Source organism: Ranitomeya variabilis, chromosome 4 (genome assembly GCF_051348905.1).
Source record: "Ranitomeya variabilis isolate aRanVar5 chromosome 4, aRanVar5.hap1, whole genome shotgun sequence".
Taxonomy (NCBI): Eukaryota; Metazoa; Chordata; class Amphibia; order Anura; family Dendrobatidae; genus Ranitomeya; species Ranitomeya variabilis.
In genome coordinates, this window is record NC_135235.1 from 738,311,509 (window position 1) to 738,337,387 (window position 25,879).

At 46.6% G+C, this 25,879-nt stretch overlaps 1 protein-coding gene across 2 annotated transcripts in view; it reads right to left on the bottom strand.

The window, feature by feature from the left end:
• LOC143767993 (uncharacterized) overlaps nt 1-25,879 on the bottom strand; it is a 277,579-nt gene that overhangs the window by 36,624 nt on the left and 215,076 nt on the right. For both annotated transcript variants that reach the window (XM_077256594.1, XM_077256595.1), the window contains exons 11-19: nt 16,437-16,616; nt 14,797-14,920; nt 14,559-14,713; nt 7,724-7,873; nt 7,418-7,594; nt 5,690-5,813; nt 5,509-5,606; nt 5,220-5,310; nt 699-752 (exon numbers count right to left, since the gene is read on the bottom strand). In XM_077256594.1, coding sequence (XP_077112709.1) covers nt 699-752; nt 5,220-5,310; nt 5,509-5,606; nt 5,690-5,813; nt 7,418-7,594; nt 7,724-7,873; nt 14,559-14,713; nt 14,797-14,920; nt 16,437-16,616 — 1,153 coding nt within the window. The remainder of the gene's footprint in view (nt 1-698; nt 753-5,219; nt 5,311-5,508; nt 5,607-5,689; nt 5,814-7,417; nt 7,595-7,723; nt 7,874-14,558; nt 14,714-14,796; nt 14,921-16,436; nt 16,617-25,879) is intronic.

A 25,879-nucleotide genomic window follows, 5' to 3' on the forward strand; every position in this document is an offset into this window, starting at 1 on the left:
TCACAGTAGCAGCTATAGTAAATCAATCCCTCATGGGGGGTACACAATAGAAAGAGCAATTCTCATATACTAGAATTATATACAGCATCTCTCTTATCAATTCACCTTCTTATAGTTACATATGTGCACTAGCAGAGAAATCCAGCGGCTGAAATATCAAAATAGATCATTATATGTGGTCAAAGCATATACACATAGTGAATAGTATAGTGTAAGAAGCCTGCAGCCAAATACACATGGAGGAGATTAAACCCGATGTAGTGGGGAAGAGATAATGAACTGATATATGAACCGACCTGTTCCTGGACGTGGGTAAAGAAGACCCCAACGCGCGTTTCGCACCAATGGCTTCCTCGGGGGGCGTTAAGTCAGGGTAGAGACTGACCAGCTTAAATACCCAGTAATGTATACAGTTCCGGCTGCTGATGGCGCCGCAATGACCGGAAACACAGGAGTCAGCGTCCTACGTCACACGTTCACGCCCACCTCTGACGCGTCAGTAGGGCGTGCCTGAAAATGCGACGCGTACCGGACAGGTATCCATGGCAACCAAGCCATGCTGGCCAGGAGAAGCGCACTCCGCCGGACGGTGAGATGTGAGATATTGTAAGAAGGAAAAAAAAATTTTCGCCAGCAAGTAGATCTATCGGATATAGGACGACAAAACTAAGGGTATACATAAAGTAAAGTGCACATACCTGAAAGAGTGAACAAGTGAAAAGTGAAAAGGCGTGAACCGTGCACTAAAGTAACTGGAAAAAAGGAAAAAAAGGAAGAGAAAAAGCAAAACATGATAAATAAGTGAGCAAAGAAAATATTGCATAATACGTTGCATTTAAAAAGTGCTTATATAGAAATATTTATAGGCTTGAATGATGATGTGTAACCTGGCTTACGGAGCGGTTTATGACGTTTAAATAAACCGTATGGTCTGAATTATGTGAGAAAATCGTGCTTGAATCCCGGGCCAAGCGAGTATTCCCCTCCCCGTTAGTGAGTGCTATCTTACAACGGGCAGATATACTCTTCGTGTTGTCATTATCATGTTATCACCTTTGGCTTCCTTTTTGTGTCTTTATTACCGTATTTTTCGGACTACAAGACGCACTTTCCCCCCCCCAAAAAAGGGAGGAAAATGGGGGGTGCGTCTAATAGTCGCAATGCAGGCTTACCGTGGCGGCAGAGGTGCGGCGGCAGAGGTGTGGCAGCAGAGGTACAGAGATGAGGAGGCGCAGTGAGCGGGGTCCCTTTTCCCGGTGCGGTGATGCAGCAGCCCGGTAAGGCAGCAGAGGCGGGTGAATCCTGATGTTATCGGTGGGCGCGGCCATCTTCCTGAGGCCGCGCGTTCGCAGATGGAGCTCTGCTGCCCGGGGCTTCAGGAAAATGGCCGCGGGATGCCGCGCGTGCGCAGATGGGGATCGCGGCCGCCATTTTCCTGAAGCCCCGGGCAGCAGAGCTCCATCTGCGAACGCGCGGCCTCAGGAAGATGGCCACGCCCACCGATATCAACAGGATTCACCCGGCTCTGCTGCCTTACCGAGCTGCTGCATCACCTCACCGGGACTTTGGACTCTGTATACTCCATCCTTTTGCTTCCCAGGATGGGTGCAGCAAGGTTCAGGAAGGATCTCGTGGGCACATGGACTGGAGATGATGGAGGTAGTGGTGTACATTGTGAAGCGAGTATTCCACAGGCGCTCAGATGTCTGAGTCCTTGCCGCTTCCCGGCGCTCCTCAGCACCGCATGGCACGGCCGGCTCTCCGCCTCCAGCAGGGCTCGCAGCAGTACAGAGGCGCTTTTCCCGCAGTGTCCGGTCATGGCGGCTGTGTCTCGGTAGCGGAGCTCCTCACTTATTACCGGCTTCTGAAATAATTATTGCGCTGAGGAGCACCGGGAAGCGGCAAGGACTCAGACATATGAGCTCCTGTGGAATACTCGCTTCACAATGTACACCACTACCTCCATCATCTCCAGTCCATGTGCCCACGAGATCCTTCCATCACCTCACCGGGGAAAGGGACCCCTCTCACGCCATACCTCTCACTGTGCCTCCTCATCCCAGCACCTCTGTCGGTAACCACTGCTGCCACCCTCCCATGGACACCAGGCCGTGGCGTCGCCCACCTAAGCAGGAAGGGACCCTGCTCAGGTGCACGCCATACCGCATCACCCCACCTCTGCCGCCACCATGCCTCCTGTGACCCTGCTCTGCCACCACCAGCCCTCAGGTAAGATACTGTAAATTCGGACAATAAGACGGACCCCCATCTTATAAAAAATCTTTTTTTCTGCAATTTTCACCCCAAATTTGGGGTGCGCCTTATGGTCCGGTGCGTCTTATAGTCCGAAAAATACGGTAATAAACAACGTCTTTTTGTACTATATACATTTATTGTTTTTTATTCGTCTATACATTGGACCTCACAGTTCGTTTTTTTTTCTCTCCTTGTTACAGCTTCATTAAATAGTTCACGCAAAACGCCAGTGTCAACGTCGACAGCAAAGAAGCGACTCCGGGATGCTGGCCTTCAGGGCAGAGTGGCAAAGAAAAAGCCATATCTGAGACTGGCTTTGACATGACATTTTTTGATCGCTTTTTATTCCGATTTTTGTTAGGCAGAATGAACAAAAAACAGCAATTCCTGAATTTCTTTTGGGGGGACGTTTATACCGTTCCCCGTTTGGTAAAATGGATAAAGCAGTTTTATTCTTCGGGTCAGTACGATTACATTTATTTTTTTTTTATGTTTTGGCGCTTTTATACAATAAAAACTATTTTATAGATAAAATAATTATTTTTGCATCGCTTTATTCTGAGGGCTATAACTTTTTAATTTTTTCGCTGATGACGCTGTATGGCAGCTCACTTTTTGCGGGACAAGATGACGTTTTCAGCGGTACCATGGTTATTTATATCCGTCTTTTTGATCGCGTGTTATTCCACTTTTTGTTCGGCGGTATGATAAAGCATTGTTTTTTGCCTTGTTTTTTATCTATTTTTTTTTACGGTGCTCATTGAAGGCGTTAACTAGCGGGACAGTTTTATAGGTCGGGTCATTATGGACGCAGCAATACTATATATGTGTACTTTTACTGTTTTTTTTTTTTATTATTTACATAAAGAAATGTACCATATTTTTCGGACTATACGCACCGGACCATAAGACGCACCCCAAATTTTCAGAATAGAAATAAGGAAAAAAAAATGTTTCAAATGGGGGTATGTCTTACAGTCCGAATTCAGCTTACCAGTGAAGGGATCGGCACAGGTGGAGGAGTGGTCACAGGAGTCTTTCGGTGGTCCAGGCTGGTGCGTTGGCCTCCAGGAAATCACATCCCAGGCTGGTGCGGTGCTTTGTGCTTGGGCAGGGGTGGAGGCTCTGTGCTCCGGGGTAGTGGCTGTGCTCCGAGGCAGGGGCTGGGCTCCGGGGAAGGGGCTGGGCTCCAGAATAGTGGCTGTGCTCCGGGGCAGGGACTGTGCTGCGGGCAGTGGCTGTGCTGCGGGACTGTGGCAGCGGCTCTTGGGCTCCGACGGCATTTCGTCAAAGCCCGAAGGCCCCCCGCTCATCCATTAATGGCATGTTTCGGTGGCCTCTGGGAACATGGGCGCCAGGAAAATAGCCGCCGTCGTAGCCCCCACGGAGCCCAGAGAGCCGCTGCCACAGCCCCGCAGCACAACCACTGCCCGCAGCACAGCCCCTACCCGCAGCACAGCCACAGCCGCACCAGCATGGGAAGGGAGGCTGCATCGGGACCGCCGCCGCTGCCACTGCTGCATGATTTGCAAGTATATTGCAACTATAAGACGCATCCCCATTTTCCCCTAACATTTTTGGGGAAAAAAGTGCGTCTTGTAGTCCGAAAAATACGGTATTTATTGGGACATCATTGAACAGTATAGTGTCAGATCACTGATCTGACACTTTGCAGAGCACTGACAGGCACTGCAGGGAGGCTTCCCGGTGCCTGCTCTCAGCAGGCACTTGCAAGCCACCTCCTGCAGGACCTGGAAGGATCCCCACGGCCATTTTGGATCCGGGGCCTGCAGGGAGGAGGATGGAGGAGACACTCGGAGCAATGCAATCACCTCGTGTTGCTTCGAGGGTCTCAGGGAAGCACGCAGGGAGCCCCCTCCCTGCGCGATGCTTCCCTATGCCGACGGAAACCTGCGATCATGTTTGATCACAGTGTGCCGGGGGTTAATGTGCCGAGGGCGGTCTGTGACCATTCCTGGCACATAGTGCCAGATGTCAGCTGTGATAGTCAGCTGACACCCGGCCGCACTCCCCTCATGAGCGTGGCTCATCGGTGATGACATACTATCCAGTCAGTGGTCATATGGGCCCATACCACCTCGACGGGATAGTACGTCTAATGTCAGAAAGGGGATAAGGAAATTATTATTTACTGCCCTCCATTCCCATATGCGTGAAATGCAATGAATAATCATTCCCTTTAGTAGAGAGCACACGTGAATGCCTGGCGACTGCGGCTAACAGCATGTCCGTTATTAAAGGACAATGAATACTCACTGCTCGCCACGCACATAGTCCCAGCGTGGGACCCATCTCCTGCAGGTGTGAATAAATGTATATTACAGCCACTAACCACGCACAGGTTAGAGATGTATCATGGGACATCCTGTTTGAAGTTACTCGGTTTACAGTGAAACTCTGTTGTTCTTGTACAGAAATTTACACTTGGCCTCACTGCACATTTAATGTTGTCGACCATAAAAGTGAAGTTTGGCCAGAAAGACTGGACCTGGTCTTGTAGGGACCATATGAGCACATTCAGCAGCACAGGAGGGAGAGAAGGTAGATTCATCCGATAAGATATCAGGGATCTAGGAAGCCAACAGCATCATTACCCTCCGCTTTCTCTTACAGGACCGTCATAATATTTTTCTTCAAGTGATTTTCTAACTTTTCAGCACATTCTACGTACGCTGTCATTTGGCTTTGTAGTTTACAGATCTGGGCAGGTAACAGCGTATCCTAATCCCAGGGGGTAGGTGGATCCTCCAGGTTGTAAGTTCTATAGAAAAGGGCTTTCAATGACCAAAGCTATTTGAACAATTTTGGGTGGAGGAGAATGTTGTGGTCTAGAGGCAAAATGGTGATCATGGTAATACAGCCGGACTACACCACCGATAAAGCAGCCACAGCCGGTGACTGAAGAATCTGTGACTTCTCTGCATTTAGTGGTCACTGCTCACCTGGGTTGTCATATGTAGGAATCTTCTCTTTACACCGCTTATCACCCCTCACATATGTCTCTGCAGTATTAATATGGGTCAGATCTTCACCCTGAAACAAATATTGTAAAAGTCACAGACAGATGGAGAAGTCCCATCTATGATCAGCTCTAATCCTGCCATCTCCACCGTTCTCATTACACAAGTATAAAACATATAATACTGGGGGATAAAACAAGACTGAGCACAAGACCTTCACAGCCATCTACACATCATAGGGGAGATCTCATGACTCCTTCTCTCCATCTACCTGATGATCCTGAGGAACATTGGGATCTTCTTGGTTACAGTCCTGTGGAAGAAGAGGACGGGGACATCTCTCTGGTGTGGTCCTCTTACTGGATAGATCTGGAGGAAACACATACAGGGACTGAATTCATTCTTTACATATAGATAATTATAGGCCAAGTGTATTTAGTCCTGTCTATTACCTGGAGATGTGAGGGGCTGGGGAACCACCATCATGACGTCCTTGTACAGATCTTTGTGTCCTTCTAAATACTCCCACTCCTCCATGGAGAAATAGACGGAGACATCCTGACACCTTATGGGAACCTGACACATACAATAATACTGTCATCCCCCGATCCCTTCACAGCATCTATAATATAATGCTAGGAGCTTCACTCTGTCCAAGGACTTTATAGACTGTGCAAGCACGACGCACCTGTGCAGTCTGGACCCCACAGAATGATGCATCCGGCAGTAGTGTAGCTACAGGGGGGACAAAGGGGGCCATCGCCCCGGGCCATCGCCCCGGGCCTGGAGCTCAGAGGGGGCCCACCCGGAGCTACGCTACTGTAACTGTATTGGTGTCCACAGCGCGCCCATACAGTTACATTCTGAGGCAAAGCAGGGAGAATCGATATCCCTGCTCTGCCACCCGGTCGCTATGGGCCCCTGAGCAGGCAGGCCCCTGGCCTGTCATCGCAGGGTCAGCTGTATCAGCATCTAGCTGATGCAGCTGACCACATTGATGAGGGAAGGAGCGCTACGCTCCTTCTCCCATCATCCCCTGTCAGCGTCTGACGTCACCGAAGCTGACAATGACAAGGGGGCGTGATGACGTCACTGTCCGGCACCCACGGTCCGGAGATGAGAGGTAGCAGCGCAGGAACCAGTAAGAAGAGAGGTGAGTATTTATTGTTTTTCTTTATGGGGGCTGCCTTATATTACTGGGTCTACCTGTTGGGGGGTGCTGCCTTATACTGTAGTACAGAGTCTGCTTGTGGGGGGTGCTGCCTTATACTACAGAGTCTGCCTGTGGGGGGGTGCTGCCTTCTACTGCAGAGTCTGCCTGTGAGGGGGTGCTGCCTTCTACTGCAGAGTCTGCCTGTGGGGGGCTGCCTTATACTACAGAGTCTGCCTATGGGGGCTGCCTTATGCTATAGAGACAGAATGGGGGCGCAGAATGGGTACAGCACATGACAGAATGGGGGCGCAGGATGGGAGCAGCACATGACAGAATGGGGTTGCAGAATTGGAGTAGCACATACCAGGATGGGGGTCAGCACATACCAGAATTGGGAGCAGGGAGCAGCGCAAGAACCAGGAAGAGGAGAGGTGAGGATTTATTGTTTTTCTTTATGGGGCTGCCTTATATTACTACCCTTCTACCTGTTGGAGGGTGCTGCCTTCTACTACAGTCTGCCTGTGGGGGGGTGCTGCCTTATAATACAGGGTCTGCCTGTGGGGGGGTGCTGCCTTATACTGCAGAGTCTGCCTATGGGGGCTGCGTTATACTACAGAGTTTACCTATGGGGGCTGCCTTATGCTATAGAGACAGAATGGGGAGGAGAATGGGTGCAGAACATGACAGAATGGGGTTGCAGAATTGGAGTTGCACATACCAGGATGGAGTCAGCACATACCAGAATTGGGGCACAGGATGGGAGCACATGACAGGATGAGGGCAGAAGAAAGAGAGTAGCACTTGAAAAATTGAAGGAGCACAAAACAGGATGAGGGCGCAGGATGGGGGCTGCACATGACAGGAAGGGGGCGTAAGATGGTAGCACATGACAAGATTAGGGCGCAGGATGGAAGCAGCACATACCAGGATGAAGACCATATATCAATATAAATGCTCGCCACCTGGGCGTAGAACGGGTTCAATAGCTAGTTACTCTATAATGTCCCAGCATTCCCAGCAGTGTCACCTCTCTAGTCAGCAGCTCAATCATCTTGTAGGTGAGTTCAAGGATCTTCTTGTCATTGATGTTCTCATGTATGAGGGGGTAAGGTGGAGGCCCTGTGATTGGGCTCAGGGGTCTTCCGCATCCCTCAGACACAGGGTCCTGACAGCGCTCACTAGAGGTCTTCACTACTGTGTAATCCTGGTTATGGAGAGACACATGAATAAATCTCACTACAGACATTTCCAGAGTCCTCACCCCTCCAGTTCTGTCCATCTGTTATTCCCATAGATAAGAATGATGTAATGTGACATCATCAGAATCTCTCACCTCTCCAGTAAGCCGGAAGAGGATCTCTAGGGTGAGGTGTAATATCCTCTCCGCCATCTTGTCTCTGTCCATATCAATGATTGATGGGTAAATCAGGAACATTTTCTTTTGTAGAAGATCTTCACTGAGAGGATCCGATATTGTAGAGATCTGAATGAGAAGAAGATGAGATAATGTAACATCATAAAATCCTGTGTAATAATACAATTACTGGAGATAATAAGGGAAACATATGAGGAGATTTATTATTTTACAGTATTTAGTTTTCTTCTTTACATCTACTAATAAAACCTATATATTTAGGCCACAGACAACAAGCAGTTTCTTCCTCGGAGTCGGCAGCTGAATACGTTCCTCATAGACTCATCTTCCATAACATAGATGTACACCGCAGGGACGGCACAGGTGCAGGTATAACAAAATCCCCAGCAGTTTAACCACTTGCTGCTGTCAAAAGCAAACAAAGCATGTAAGAACAGGGTGGGACTGGCCTGGGGGGATATCGGTAAAATCCCTAGTGGGCTCCTGATGAGAGAGTGAGACATCTCCATTCCCTGACAGCTCCTGCAGTGAGCATCGCGTCCTTCTTAGGCGTGTGGCGCTGGCAGCAGGATATCCTCTGAGGGTAGGTCTATGGCTGCTTCACTCTCCGGCTCCTCTTCTCATGCTGTATACGATGTATTTTATATGGGAGACTTTGCAGACTTCTTGAAATTCATTGCTCTGGGGGTGGAGATTAGCGATGTTGGAGGTGGAGCTTACCATTTAGTAACCACTACTCTATGTGCAGGATGCATCGTGGTGGAATGAAGACAGGATCGAATGAGGTAATTAAGCAATAATGGGACTTCATGTTTAGAACGTGTTTGTGCTGTGTTTATTCTGTACTGTATTTTTTTGTGTTAACTGGACTTGTTTCATGTGTGCTGCTTGTGTGCATGGTACTAGTGTGACGTGTGTGCATGGTGCTTGTGTGACGTGTGCGCATGGTGCTTGTGTGACGTGTGCGCATGGTGCTTGTGTGACGTGTGCGCATGGTGCTTGTGTGACGTGTGCGCATGGTGCTTGTGTGACGTGTGCGCATGGTGCTTGTGTGACGTGTGCGCATGGTGCTTGTGTGACGTGTGCGCATGGTGCTTGTGTGACGTGTGCGCATGGTGTTGTGTGATGTGTGTGCATGGTGCTTGTGTGACGTGTGTGCATGGTGCTGTGTGACGTGTGTTCAACAGACGGTGGCATTATGGACGCAGTCAACATACTGCGCGGGCACCCGGCCAAAAAAACCCTGGACGGGACCTGCATGTGCACAGTCATGTGGATGGATTCTGCCTCAGTGTAGGAGCGCTGTGATGGAGTAGGCCTGCAACGGGGACAAGGGGTCTCCTCTACATCTAGAGCAGTGTTTCCCAAACTCCAGTCATCGTGGTCCCCAACACATCATGTTTTTAGAATCTCCTTAGGATTTCACAGGGGACAGAACCTGTGGCCATTTCTGGTGCATTAATAATAGTTCCATCATCGGCGCAATACTAAGGGAATCCTGAAAACATGAGGTGTCGGGGGCGTGAGGACTGGAGTTTGGGAAACACTGCTCTAGAGGAAAGAAGGTTTCATCATAATCACTAATGAAGATTCTTTACTGTAAGAGCAGCGAGACTAAGAAACTCTCGGCCACATGATGTTGTAATGGTCGATTCACTACTAAAATTCATATGGGGGCCTGAATGTCGCTCCTGAAAAATATTATATTACAGGTTACGTGCACTAGATTCTATGATGTGATGTTGATCCAGGGAACTGGTCCGATTGCCGTATGTGTGGTCGGGAGAAATTTCTCCCCTAATATGGAGCTAGTAGTGTATGCCCCAGGGGTTTGCCTTCCTGTGGATCAACATCTTAGGCCAGAGTCACACTAAATGTATGAAAAATCGGTCCGAGTTTCCCTGCCGAGAGTCGCAGGAGTGTAATCCGAGTGTAATGCGACTACAATCTGATTTTCCCACCTAGCATCCGATTAGATTATAATGCGATATGAACATGAGCTTTTACATACAGCAATTCTCTGTCATTTACACATCGTTTTCAAAGGAAATATTAATGAAACACACACACACACACACACACACACACACACACATACAGTATATGTATGTATGTGTATATATATATATATATATATATATATATATATATATATATATATATATATATATATATATATATATATATTAGAAAGATAAGAAGAAAAGCTGGCAATTCATGTGCCACGTACAGTAATATCACAGCATGACAGTTTAGAATAGAATAGATATAAACACATATATACTGTATATATCTATATAGTCTATGTCAGTGACACACATCTATCTATGTATATACAGCTCTAGCAAAAATTAAGAGACCACTGCAAAATGTTCAGTTTGTCTGATTTTTCTCTTTATAGGTATATTTTTGAGTAAAATGTAAATTGTTCTTTCATTCTATAAACTACTGACAACATGTCTCCGAAGTTCCAAGCAATACATTTTGTATTCATTTTCTGAAAATGAGAAATGGTAAAAATAACAAAAAATGCATTGCTTGCAGACCTCAAATAATGCAAAAAAAAAACAAGTTCATAATCATTTAGAAACAACAATATTAGTGTTTTAACGCAGGAAGAGTCCAGAAATCAATATTTGGTGGAATAACCATGATTTTTAATAACAGCTTTCATGCGTCTTGGAATGCTTTCCACCAGTCTTTCACACTGCTTTTGGGTGACCTTATACCACTCCTGGTACAAAAATGTAATCAGTTCTTCTTTGTTTGATGGCTTGTGACTATCAATCTTCCTCTTGATTACATTCCAAAGGTATTCAATGGGGTTCAGATCTGGAGATTGGGCTGGCCATGACAGGGATTTGATGTGGTGGTTCTTCATCCACACCTTGATTGACCTAGCTGTGTGGCATGGCACATTGTCCTGCTGGAAAACCAGTCCTCAGAGGTGGGAAACATTGCCTGAGCAGAAGGAATCAACCGCTTTTCCAGGATAACCTTGTAAGTGGCTTGATTCATATGTCCGTCGCAAAGAACAACCTACCCAATTCCAGCCTTGCTGAAGCTTCCTCAGATCATCACCTCCTCCAAATTTCACAATGGGTGCAAAAACACTGTGGCTTGCACACCTCTCCAGGTCTCCGTCTAACCATTAGATGACCAGGTGTTTGGCAAAACTGAAAATTAGACTCATCAGAGAAGATTACCTTGCTCCAGTCTTCTATGGTCCAATCCTTGTGGTCTTTGGCAAACTTCAGCCTGGCTCTCCTTTGCTTCTCATTGATGAATGGCTTTTTACTAGCTTTACATGATTTGAGGCCTTCATCTAGGAGCCTGTTACGAATTGTTCTTGCCATGCACTTCACCATGGCTGCCATTTGCCATTCCTTTGGTAGGTCACTTTATGTCATCCTGCGGTTGCTGAGTGACATTCGAATAAGGTGACGGTCATCCCTGTCAGTGGAAAGTCGTTTTCGCCCTCTGCCGGTCTGTAGCTTTGTTGTCCCCAATGTCTGCTGCTTGACCTTGTTGTAATGGACTGCTGTATTAAAAATTTTAAGGATGGAGGCAACATGATGCTCACTGTGTCCCTCTGCTAGTAAAGCCATAATTGAGCCCTTCTTTTCCTCACTTAATACTTTTCTTTTCAACTTCCTATTACTTTTGGGATATTACTGGCACTTGTTTTGCTATTCAGCTTGTCCTATTGCAAGAGGATTGTTAACACCACAGCAGGTTTTTTATACTTGCCTTCATTAAATAAGATTTGGTTCAGGTGATGACCTAATCAGAAGCACATTAAGTAGAATGAGGTGTACTCTGCTTGGAATTCAACTGACACTGGAATGGAATGGCTATTAGACATGTAGAGAAACTGATTTTTATAAAACTCTGCAGTGGTCTCTTAATTTTTTCCAGAGCTGTATATTATATAGATAGATAGGTAGAAGAAAAGCTGGCAATTCATGTGCCGTGTACTGTAAAATCACTGCAGGATAGAAGAGATGGATTACATACAGTAAATACGTATAGAATAGGTAGATATATAGATGTCAGTGACAAATACAATTAGCACAGTGGGTGTGAAAATTACTGTACATGTATTTAATTAGGGAAAAAATGGCGTGGCCTCCTGCTCAATTTTCGTAACCAGCACCCTGAAACAAATATTGTAAAAGTCACAGACAGATGGAGAAGTCACATCTATGATCAGCTCTAACCCTGCCATCTCCACCGTTCTCATTACACAAATATAAAACATATAATACTGGATAACACTGGATCTCATCTTCACCCGCCTCTGCTCCCTATCTAAGCTCTCTAACTCACCTCTTCCACTCTCTGACCACAACCTTCTCACATTCTCTTCCCTCTCCACTCCTTGTCTACAATCCCCACCCCACAAACTTGCACACCCTCGCAGAAATCTTAAACACCTTGATCTACACTCACTTTCTGAATCCCTCCTCCCTCTCACAGACATAAGCTCCCTACACAATGCGGATGACGCCGCAGCTCTATACAACACCACAATAGCTGTAGCCTTGGAATCAGTTGCCCCTCTCACACATACCAAGGCTCACAAAATCAACAGACAGCCCTGGCACACCCGCCTGACCAAAGAACTGAAGCGAGCTTCCAGGGCTGCAGAGTGGAGATGGAAAAGATCCCACTCCAACGAGCACTTCATCGCATTCAAACAGTCCCTCACTACTTTCAAGACCACACTCGCCACAGCAAATCAAACCTACTTCTCATCTCTTATTTCCTCCCTGTCCCACAACCCCAAACAGTTATTCAACACCTTCAATTCTCTCCTCCGCCCCCCAGTGCCTCCTCCCTCCCCACTCATCTCTGCTGAAGACTTTGCCTCATTTTTCAAGCAGAAGATTGAGAACATCAGAGACAGTTTCAGTCGACAACCACCAGAACCCTTCCTCCCAACTATCCAGCCCTCCACCTCCAAAACCAACTTCTCCACCATTACAGAAGACAGACTCTCCACTCTACTCTCAAGATCGCATCTCACCACCTGTGCACTTGATCCGATCCCATCCCACTTCATCCCAAACCTTGCCACAGTCTTCATCCCAACCCTAACCCATCTCTTCAACCTATCACTAACAACTGGTGTTTTCCCCTCAAGCTTTAAACATGCCTCAATCACACCTATACTCAAAAAGCCCTCTCTTGACCCATCCTCTGTATCTAGCTATCGCCCTATATCACTTCTCCCCTATGCCTCAAAACTACTGGAACAACAAGTCCATCTTGAACTGTCCTCCCATCTATCTTCCTGCTCCCTCTTCGACCGCTTTCAATCTGGCTTCCGGTCACACCACTCCACTGAAACTGCCCTAACTAAGGTCACCAATGACCTATTAACCGCCAAGAGCAAGCGGCACTACTCTATCCTCCTCTTCCTGGACCTGTCCTCTGCCTTTGACACAGTAGACCATTCCCTGTTGCTGCAGACCCTCTCATCCCTTGGCATCACAGACTTGGCCCTATCCTGGATCTCGTCATACCTAACTGACCGGACATTCAGCGTCTCCCACTCACACACCACCTCTTCACCTCGCCCCCTATCTGTCGGAGTCCCGCAAGGTTCAGTTCTTGGGCCCCTGCTCTTCTCCATTTACACCTTTGGCCTGGGACAGCTCATAGAATCTCACGGCCTTCAGTATCACCTCTATGCTGATGACACACAGATCTACATCTCTGGACCAGATATCACCACCCTTCTAGCCAGAATCCCTCAATGTCTATCCGCTATTTCATCCTTCTTCTCCGCTAGATTTCTAAAACTTAACATGGACAAAACAGAATTCATCGTCTTTCCCCCATCTCACACGACCTCCCCAACGAACCTATCCATTACAGTAAACGGCTGCCCACTCTCCCCAGTCCCACAAGCCCGCTGTCTTGGGGTAATCCTTGACACTGATCTCTCCTTCAAACCACATATCCAAACCCTTTCCACTTCCTGCCGCCTCCAACTCAAAAATATTTCACGGATCCGTACATTCCTAAACCAAGAATCTGCAAAAACCCTAGTCCATGCCCTCATCATCTCCCGCCTCGACTACTGTAACCTCCTGCTCTGTGGCCTCCCCTCTAACACTCTCGCACCCCTCCAATTTATTCTAAACTCTGCTGCCCGACTAATCCACCTGTCCCCCCGCTATTCCCCAGCCTCTCCCCTCTGTCAATCCCTTCACTGGCTACCCATTACCCAGAGACTCCAGTACAAAAGCCTAACCATGACATACAAAGCCATCCACACCCTGTCTTCTCCATACATCTGTGACCTCGTCTCCCGGTACTTTCCTGCACGCAACCTCCGATCCTCACAAGATCTCCTTCTCTACTCCCCTCTTATCTCCTCTTCACACAATCGCATACAAGATTTCTCTCGTGCATCCCCCCTACTCTGGAACTCTCTACCACAACATATCAGACTCTCGCCTACCATCAAAACCTTCAAAAAGAACCTGAAGACCCACCTCTTCCGACAAGCCTACAACCTGCAGTAACCACCAATCGACCAAACCGCTGCACGACCAGCTCTATCCTCACCTACTGTATCCTCACCCATCCCTTGTAGATTGTGAGCCCTCGCGGGCAGGGTCCTCTCTCCTCCTGTTCCAGTTGTGACTTGTATTGTTCAAGATTATTGTACTTGTTTTTATTATGTACACCCCTCCTCACATGTAAAGCGTTATGGAAAAAAATGGCACAATAATAATAATAATAATAATACTGATGGATAAAACAAGATTGGGCACAAGACCTTCACAGCAGTCAACACATCATAGGGGAGAACTCCTGACTCCTTCTCTCCATCTACCTGATGATCCTGAGGGACATTGGGATCTTCTTGTTTACAGTCCTGTGGAAGAAGAGGACGGGGACATCTCTCTGGTGTGGTCCTCTTACTGGATAGATCTGGAGGAAACACATACAGGGACTGAATTAATTCTTTACATGCAGATAATTATAGGCCGTGTGTATTTAGTCCTGTCTATTACCTGGTGATGTGAGGGGCTGGGGAACCTTGATCATGATGTCCTTGTACACATCTTTGTGTCCTTCTAAATACTCCCACTCCTCCATGGACAAATAGACGGCGACATCCTGACACCTTATAAGAACCTGACACATACAATAATACCATCATCCCCGATCCCTTCACAGCATCTATAATATAATGCTAGGAGCGTTACCCTGTCTGAAGCCTTTATAGCAAGCACAAGTACGACACGCCGGTGCAGTCTGGACCCCACAGAGTGACGTATCCGGCAGTAGCGTAGCTACCGTGGGGGCAAAGGAGGCCATCGCCCCGGGCCCGGTGCTCATAGGGGGCCCACCCGGAGCTACGCTACTGTAACTGTATTGGCTTGCACAGTGCGCCAATACAGTTACATTCTGAGGCAGAGCAGGGAGAATCGATTTCCCTGCTCTGCCACCCGGCCGCTATGGGCCCCTGAGCAAGCGGACCCCCCGCCTGTCATTGCAGGGTCAACTGTATCAGCATCTTAGCTGATACAGCTGACCGCATTGATGAGGGAAGGAGCGCTACGCTTCTTCTCCCATCATCCCCCTGTCAGCGTCTGACGTCACCGACGCTGACACTGACAAGGGGGCGTGATGACATCACTTTCCGGCACCACGGTCCGGAGGTGAGCGGGAGCAGCGCAAGAACCAGGAAGAAGAGAGGTGAGTATTTATTTATTGTTTTTCTTTATGGGGGCTGTCTTATATTACCGGGTGTACCTGTTGGGGGGTGCTGCCTTATACTACAGAGTCTGCCTGTGGGGGGTGCTGCCTTATACTACGGCGTCTGCCTGTGGGGGGTGCTGCCTTATACTACGGCGTCTGCCTGTGGGGGGTGCTGCCTTATAACACAGTGTCTACCTGTGAGGGGGTGCTGCCTTATAACAAAGGGTCTGCCTGTTGGGGGTGGTGCTGCCTTATAGTACAGTCTGCCTGTGAGGAGTGCTGCCTAATACTACAGGGTCGGCCCGTGGGGGGGTGCTGCCTTATAATACAAGGTCCGCCTCTGTGGGGGTGCTGCCTTATACTAGAGTCTGCTTGTGGGGGGGGGTGCTGCCTTTTACTGCAGTCTTCCTGTGAGGGGGTGCTGCCTTATACTACAGAGTCTGACTGTCGGGGGCTGCCTTATACTACAGAGTCTACCTATGGGGGCTGCCTTATGCTATAGAGACAGAATGATGCAGAATGGGTGCAGCACATGACAGAATGGGGGTGCAGGATGGGAACAGCACATGACAGAATGGGGTCGCAGAATTGGAGTAGCACATACCAGGATGGGGTCAGCACATACCAAAATTGGTGCGCAGGATGGGAGCACATGACAGGATGAGGGCACTGGAAGAGAGTAGCAAATGACAAGAAGGAGGCACACAAAACAGGATCACGGCGCAAGATGGGGGCCGCACATGACAGGAAGGGGGTGCAAGATGGTGGCTGCACATGATAGGAAGGGGGCGTAAGATAGTAGCAGCACATGACAAGATTAGGGTGCAGGATGGAAGCAGCACATACCAAGATGGAGACCATATACCAATATAAATGCTCGACACCTGGGCCTAAAATGGGTTCAATAGCTAGTTACTCTATAATGTCCCAGCATTCCCAGCAGTGTCACCTCTCTAGTCAGCAGCTCAATCATCTTGTAGGTGAGTTCTAGGATCTTTTGGTCATTGATGTCCTCATGTATCAGAGGGTGAGATTGAGGCTCCGTGGTTGGGCTCAGGGGTCTTCCCCATCCCTCAGACACAGGGTCCTGACAGTGCTCCTTAGAGGTCTTCTTCACTACTGCGTAATCCTGGTTATGGAGAGACATTAATAAATCTCACTACAGACATTTCCAGAGTCCTCGTCACCTATCCAGTTCTGTCCATCTGTTATTCCCATAGAAAAGAATGATGTAATGTGACGTCATCAGAATCTCTTACCTCTCCAGTAAGCCGGAAGAGGATCTCTAGGGTGAGGTGTAATCTCCTCTCCACCATCTTGTCTCTGTCCATATCCATCTGTGATGGATAAATCATGAAAATTTTCTTATGTAGAAGATCTTCACTAAGAGGATCAGATATTGTAGAGACCTGAATGAGAAGATGAGCCGATGTAACATCATAAAAATCCTCTGTAATAACACAATTACTGGAGATAATAAGGGAAACATATGAGATTTATTATTTTACAATATTTAGTTTTCTTCTTTACATCTACTAATAAAACCTATATATTTTAGGCCACAGACAACAAGCAGTTTCTTCCTCGGAGTCGGCAGCTGAATACGTTCCTCATAGACTCATCTTCCATAATGCTAATTCTCGTCTCAATTACCGACACTGAAATCAGCACCAGAAAACATAGATGTACACCGCATGGACGGCACAGGTGCAGGTATAACAAAAACCCCGGCAGTTTAACTGCCTGCTGCTGTCAAAAGCAAACATGGCATCTAAGAACAGGGTCGGACTGGACTGGCGGGATATCGGTAAAATCCCTAGTGGGCTCTCTTGGTTAGACCATCATTTATTTTTCAACAGGACAATGACAGAAAACAAAAATAAAAAACACACAAAAAAAAGAAAGCCTTCAAAAAGTTGGTACAAGAAGTTGAAGCCAAAAGAAAAGAAAACCATAAAAAACTTTGTACACAACCAAAAAACTTAAAATTTTGATACAGAAGGAAAAAACTTTAACCCCTTTCTGACATATGACGTACTATCCCGTCGAGGTGGGGTGGGCCCGTATGACCACCAACGGGATAGTACGTCATACACGATCGGCCGCGCTCACGGGGGGAGCGCGGCCGATCGCGGCCGGGTGTCAGCTGCCTATCGCAGCTGACATCCGGCACTATGTGCCAGGAGCGGTCACGGACCGCCCCCGGCACATTAACCCCCGGCACACCGCGATCAAATATGATCGCGGTGTGCCGGCGGTATAGGGAAGCATCGTGCAGGGAGGGGGCTCCCTGCAGGCTTCCCTGAGACCCCCGGAGCAACGCGATGTGATCGCGTTGCTCCGAGGGTCTCCTACGTCCTTCCTCGCTGCAGGTCCCGGATCCAAGATGGCCGCGGCATCCGGGTCCTGCAGGGAGGGAGGTGGCTTACCGAGTGCCTGCTCAGAGCAGGCGCTGGTAAGCCTGCAGCCCTGCACAGCAGATCGCCGATCTGACAGAGTGCTGTGCACACTGTCAGATCACCGATCTGTAATGTCCCCCCCTGGGACAAAGTAAAAAAAAATAATTTCCACTTGTGTAAAAAAAAAAAAAAAAAAATCCTAAATAAAGAAAAAAAAAATATATATATTATTCCCATAAACACATTTCTTTATCTAAATAAAAAAAACAAACAATAAAAGTACACATGTTTAGTATCGCCGCGTCCGTAACGACCCGACCTATAAAACTGTCCCACTAGTTAACCCCTTCAGTAAACACCGTAAGAAAAAAAAAACAAGGCAAAAAACAACGCTTTATTACCATAACGCGGAAGAAAAAGTGGAATAACACGCGATCAAAAAGACAGATATAAATAACCATGATACCGCTGAAAGCGTCATCTTGTTCCGCAAAAAACAAGCCGCCATACAGCATCATCAGCAAAAAATAAAAAAGTTATAGTCCTGAGAATAAAGCGATACCAAAATAATTATTTTTTCTGTAAAATAGTTTTTATTGTATAAAAGCACCAAAACATAAAAAAATGATATAAATGAGGTATCGCTTTAATCGTACTGACCCGACGAATAAAACTGCTTTATCAATTTTACCAAACGCGGAACGGTATAAACGCCTCCCCCAAAAGAAATTCATGAATAGCTGGTTTTTGATCATTCTGCCTCACAAAAATCGGAATAAAAAGCGATCAAAAAATGTCACGTGCCCGAAAATGTTACCAATAAAAAAGTCAACTCGTCCCGCAAAAAACAAGACCTCACATGACTCTGTGGACTCAAATATGGAAAAAAAATATTTTTTGCAATAAAAAGCGTCTTTCAGTGTGTGACGGCTGCCAATCATAAAAATCCACTAAATAACCCGCTATAAAAGTAAATCAAACCCCCCTTCATCACCCCCTTAGTTAGGGAAAAATAAAAAAAAAATGTATTTATTTCCACTTTCCCATTAGGGCTAGGGTTAGGGTTAGGGCTAGGGTTATGGCTAGGGTTATTGATAGGGTTATTGCTAGGGTTAGGGCTAGGGTTGGGGCTAGGGTTAGGGCTAGGGTTGGGGCTAAAGTTACAGGTTACAGGCTACAGTTAGGGTCGGGGCTAAAGTTAGGGTTAGGATTACATTTATGGTTGGGATTAGGGTTGGGATTAGAATTAGGGGTGTGTCAGGGTTAGTGGTGTGGTTAGGGTTACTGTTGGGATTAGGGTAAGGGGTGTGTTTGGATTAGGGTATCAGTTATAATTGGGGGGTTTCCACTGTTTAGGCACATCAGGGGCTCTCCAAACGGGACATGGCATCCGATCTCAATTCCAGCCAATTCTGCGTTGAAAAAGTAGAACAGTGCTCCTTCCCTTCAGAGCTCTCCCGTGTGCCCAAACAGGGGTTTACCCCAACATATGGGGTATCAGCGTACTCAGGACAAATTGGACAACAACTTTTGGGGTCCAATTTCTCCTGTTACCCTTGGGAAAATACAAAACTGGGGGCTAAAAAATAAGTTTTGTGGGAAAAAAAGGATTTTTTATTTTCACGGCTCTGCGTTGTAAACTGTAGTGAAACACTTGGGGGTTCAAAGTTCTCACAACACATCTAGATAAGTTCCTTGGGAGGTCTAGTTTCCAATATGGGGTCACTTGAGGGGGGTTTGTACTGTTTGGGTACATCAGGGGCTCTGCAAATGCAACGTGACGCCTGCAGACCAATCCATTTAAGTCTGCATTCCAAATGGCGCTCCTTCCCTTCCGAGCTCTGTCATGCGCCCAAACAGTGGTTCCCCCCCACATATGGGGTATCAGCATACTCAGGACAAATTGGACAACAACTTTTGGGGTCCAATTTATACTGATACCCTTGTGAAAATACAAAACTGGGGGCTAAAAAATCATTTTTGTGAAAAAAAAAAGAATTTTTATTTTCACGGCTCTGCGTTATAAACTGTCGTGAAAAACTTGGGGGTTCAAAGCTCTCAAAACACATCTAGATAAGTTCCTTAGGGGGTCTACTTTCCAAAATGGTGTCACTTGTGGGGGTTTTTCATGTTTAGGCACATCAGGGGCTCTCCAAACGCAACATGGCGTCCCATCTTAATTCCAGTCAATTTTGCATTGAAAAGTAAAATGGCGCTCCTTCCCTTCCGAGCTCTGCCCTGCGCCCAAACAATGGTTTATGCTCACATATGGGGTATCAGCGTACTCAGGATAAATTGCACAACAATTTTTGGGGTCCAATTTCTCCTCTTACCCTTGGGAAAATAAAAAATTGGGGGCGAAAAGATCATTTTTGTGAAAAAATATGATTTTTTATTTTACGGCTCTGCATTATAAACTTCTGTGAAGCACTTGTTGGGTCAAAGTGCTCACCACACATCTAGATAAGTTCCTTAGGGGGTCTACTTTCCAAAATGGTGTCACTTGTGGGGGTTTCAATGTTTAGGCACATCAGGGGCTCTCCAAATGCAACATGGCGTCCCATCTCAATTCCAGTCAATTTTGCATTGAAAAGTCAAATGGCGCTCCTTTCCTTCCGAGCTCTGCCATGCGTCCAAACAGTGGTTTACCCCCACATATGGGGTATCTTCGTACTCAGGACAAATTGTACAACAACTTTTGGGGTCTATTTTCTCCTGATACCCTTGGTAAAATAAAACAAATTGGAGCTGAAATAAATTTTGTGTGAAAAAAAGTTAAATGTTCATTTTTATTTAAACATTCCAAAAATTCCTGTGAAACACCTGAAGGGTTAATAAACTTCTTGAAAGTGGTTTTGAGTACCTTGAGGGGTGCAGTTTTTAGAATGGTGTCACACTTGGGTATTTTCTATCATATAGACCCCTCAAAATGACTTCAAATGAGATGTGGTCCCTAAAAAAAAATGGTGTTGTAAAAATGAGAAATTTCTGGTCAACTTTTAACCCTTATAACTCCCTAACAAAAAAACATTTTGGTTCCAAAATTGTGCTGATGTAAAGTAGACATGTGGGAAATGTTACTTATTAAGTATTTTCCATGACATATGTCTGTGATTTAAGGGCATAAAAATTCAAAGTTGGAAAATTGCAAAATTTTCGCCAAATATTCGTTTTTTTCACAAATAAACGCAAGTTATATCGAAGAAATTTTACCACTATCATGAAGTACAATATGTCACGAGAAAACAATGTCAGAATCGCCAAGATCCGTTGAAGCATTCCAGAGTTATAACCTCATAAAGGGACAGTGGTCAGAATTGTAAAAATTGGCCCGGTCATTAACGTGCAAACCACCCTTGGGGGTGAAGGGGTTAAAAAGTAAAGAGACAGAAGGAAAAACTTCAAAGAATAAAAAGTTAAAACGGCTTTCCTTATACTTTGTCTGTGCTCAAACGCAGTCATACACACACACTTCCCCTTTCTTATGCTGCTGTATCCAAAGTCACTAAAATCACGTATCTGAAAACAAGTAGCTCACAGCAAAAATGATAGATACCACTTAGTTTCACTTCTTCAAAAATTGCTACACTATAGCTAGCACTACTCAGAATGCAGAAACAGGAAACTTTGCAAAAACAGATGTGACAGTGTGATTTACAATGGATATATCTTTGCTAGTAGCAGAGGAGAAGCGTGGAGAAGGAAAAAAAAACAAAAAACTTCTCTTTACAATTGTATGCACTTAAAGCAACAGTACACGACATGAACCAAAACAGATACAGACGTCCGGGAGAACCAATGCCCTCTTTATTATTCTGTGACACGTGCAGGCCGTTCTGGGAACAGACAACCATCAATCGCACTGGGCACACATATGCCCGGGCCGCCTGAGTGAGGAGCACAACAAGCAGGAATTCTACCACCCTCCGGTCCTGTCGTCCTGACTGCCTCGCCGGCTAAGGGAATCTGTGGCAGCCCTCTAAGCTATCACCATCTGAGCCTGAAACATCGGACTACCTGTCCCGGGACCACCTGTCCCTCCTGCTGCATGGGAATCTGTGATAGCTTATCGAGTGATTTGACCTCCTGCTGTCTGTTACCCAGCAACCACAAACAAAGCAGTCACTGTTCCAGCTTTTCTCCCGGATCTCACACAAACATGGAACACAAACACGGCACACAGCAGACACCTTGACTTATATCCCAGGGTTTGGATACGGGCTTGGACTTTTTACACTACCTGGGAATGCGGTGGTGACCACACCAGGCTGGCTAAAAGTATAGACCTGAACTGGGCACAGGGGACATTCAGGTAAGATGACAACATTTTCTTACCTTACTCTGATGGAGCTGCAGTCTCCGTCCCGTGAGCCAAGGCAGCGGCTGGCATCCTCGTCCTTCCGGTCAGCAAGGTCCCCATGCATTTCTCCCACTGCCCCGCATGTAGGCGCCAGATGTTATGGAAATTTGGTTTGGGATGAATCTATCCCTGTCTGTGCTGCGGCCTTTCCCAATTATCAGATCAGATATGTTGAGCGTTCAAGAAAGAATGACTGGCACGAAAGTGACAGGATAACATTCTATCCAGATCTGCTGGTTTATTCTTTGATACATAGTTTTATAGATGCGTATAAAAAGGGGTGGTTAGTAAATTAACATACAATTTAGCTATTATTTCATTGGCTGAGTACATAATATACTTTGACTGAGTACATGGCATATTCTGACTAAAGTCTACCTAGTAACTAGCTGATTTAGCACTCTTAGAAGTAGCTGTCACCTTTATCCTGCATTTCGGCAAGATTCTAGGCATTAGTTCAGGACATCTGGCCTAAGTTCCTGTTTTTTAGGTGTCTGGAAAGTACCAAGGACCCATCTGGCCTATGGTCATGTGGTCAAGTTGAGCAACTGATTATAAACTAGTTGGGTATATAGATGTATATTTGCTTTTATGTGAGTATATATGATTATAAAGGAGTATACATGCAAGTGGGATCTATATGATATATATATTTCTATCACAGGCTCTTGCTGAGAGAGTGATACATCTCCATTCCTTGACAGCTCCTGCAGTGAGCACCGGGTCCTTCTTAGGCGTGTGGCGCTAGCAGCAGGATATCCTCTGAGGGTAGATCTATGGCTGCTTCACTCTCCGGCTCCTCTTCTCATGCTGTATACGACGTATTTAATATGGGAGACTTTGCAGACTTCTTGAAATTCATTGCCCTGGGGGCGGAGATTAGTGATGTTGGAGGCGGAGCTTACCATTTAGTTCCCACTACTCTATGTGCAGGATGCATCGTGGTGGAATGGAGACAGGATCGGATGAGGTAATTAAGCAATAATAAGACTTCATGTTTAGAATGTCTTTGTGCTGTGTTTATTCTGTAATGTATTTTTTGTGTTAACTGCACTTGTTTCATGTGTGCTGCTTTACTGTGTGCATGGTGCTTGTGTGACGTGTGTGTGATAGAAATATATATATCATGTAGATCTCACTTGCATGTATACTCATATATACTCACAGCTAATATATACACATTATAATCAATGGCTTAAAATGGCTGACATAAACTGATATAAGCCAGATAGACTGTATGGGGTTTTCCAGGCAAAAGCAGAGATGTATTAAGTGATGATCAGATGTCTCAACTTTGTCCTAGATGCAGAAAGATGGAGAGAGCTACATTTTAGTTGTTTAATCAGCATTCATATGTGCATTAATCACAATATTCCATATATATTTAGATGACCAATAACAGAGGAGCTAGACAATATGCTAATTAACTAACCACCCCTAACCACCTCCTTTCTATATGCGATTATAAAACTATGTATGTACAATAAATCATCAGTATTGATGGAATGTTATTGTCACAATGTTGAGCAGTCTCATTCCTTGAGCGCTCAAAATACTCAGTCTTATTGTAAACGGCCGCAGCACACACAGCGATAGATTTATCCAAACCAAATTTACATAACATTTGTACATGGTGCTTGTGTGACGAGTGTGCATGGTGCTTGTGTGACGAGTGTGCATGGTGCTTGTGTGACAAGTGTGCATGGTGCTTGTGTGGCAAGTGTACGCATGGTGCTTGTGTGACGAGTGTGCATGGTGTGTGATGCAGCGGTATGACCATACACAGTGAAATGGCAGTGACCCAAACAAGTTCAAACAAAACGTTCACGTACACGTAAGACAGCACAAGACGCAGGGTGTCAGTCTCTCTGGTTCCTTTAGCCTCTGTGTTGCTCCACACAGAGAGAGCTCTGCAGACAACTGTCCTGTCTGCTTCCAAGAACACACTGACACACCTCCACCACTACTACAGGGCTTTTTTAATCAGTCACTGCTTCACTATTCTAATTACAGCCACACCTGTGTCTGTAATACGCCCTCATGGCCTCACTACGCTTCCATGCACATTCTGGAGAGCACATACAGCGCCCCCTAGCTGTACCAGGGGTCACTGCCTCACATATCCTCCCCCCTGTTCATACCTGTGGGGATGAACATTTGTTACCCAGTAAGGGCGAAAGACAGGGCATCAGTATGCCCCCGACATCCCCGCTCGCTACATTAAGAAACTAAAGTAGGGACCGGAACCATCGATCAACGCACGCATCCCTCCCCTTTACGTTTCTCCTCCATATTTCATTATGGGACCACCCACCCAGATCTCCATTGCAGAAGCCAAACCCTCTTTTCTGATTAACCGCAGATGTGGGCCAATTTTTGGGTGGTCTTTACTTTGTTTACTTTAGGTTCACTAACCCCACGGGTCATCCTGTCACCTAAGTATCTGCTTTCGGGCCCCTGGTACCATTTGCTCTGTACCCTTACCCATGCCTCAGAGACTATATCAATCTGAAACACCGCAGACTGCGCTGGCAACTCTGAGCATATATCTGTACTATGCCCTGAGCCTCCCGACACTGCTGTCTAGCGAGCGCTCTATCTAATTTACCCTGACCCCCGGCCCCATCCTTGACCGATGCCAGAGGGTTCCTCGTGCGCTCGTCCCCAGTCGCCTCTGCGACCATACACTCTGCTCTTCTCATACCTGCGTCTTTTATATCTGTGTCTCCGAAAGGGACCCTGGATCTGAGCTGTCCCAACCTTACCAGGGAACATCTCCAGCTCAGGGTTCAAATGGGGTCCCCACAACCTCTACTGCCACAACCTCTAGAGGGAGCTTATCAGGATTACAATCAAATCCTAGGTTGGTGACCCCTATGGCAGGTATTTCAATATCTTTGGGTTCTGCACCCAGTATAACTTTTTCCATGAGAGGGTTTACCCTGGTCTCCCACAGGCACCAAAACAGTGGAAAATCTCTTCCCAACACAGTCCCATAGGGAAGGGTCTTTGCCACTCCCACCACATGTCTAATGTCTCCACATGGTGTAGAAACATTGACCTCCGCAGTCGGGTACTCCCGGATTTCCCCATGGATACCCATCACCTCCACTTTGTCCATTGATGTTGTCCCCAGCAACAAGGGAACGATGGACCAGAGTCATTTTACTCCCCGTGTCCAGGAGAGCCTCTGTTCGGCACCCATTCACAAGTACCTGGCACAATTCTGGTTCGCCGCCAGCTGTGCCCGTAGTGGTGATACAGACAGGCTGGGCACACATAGACTCCTGACCAGTGTTCCCACAGTGCATGGGCTTAGATGTTACCGAACAGTTACTAGCCCCATGCACGGGCTCTGGAGCAACGTCCTGAGTGGACTTATACCGCTCAATCAATTCTATCAGCAGTTCTAGGTGGCCTAGGTCCCTCAGCCCGACCCAAAAGCTGCATGGTGGCCGGCATAGCCCTCGCCATCCGGTCAGCCACAATTCTCTCCATCATCTCATACGGAGAACAGAACTCAGGCTGGAGCCACTCCTCCACCAATTGCAACAAGTCACTTGCTTGAGACCTGGCAGACCGAGTCTCTACATAGGAGGACCACTGGTACACCCAATGATCGCCCCTTACATC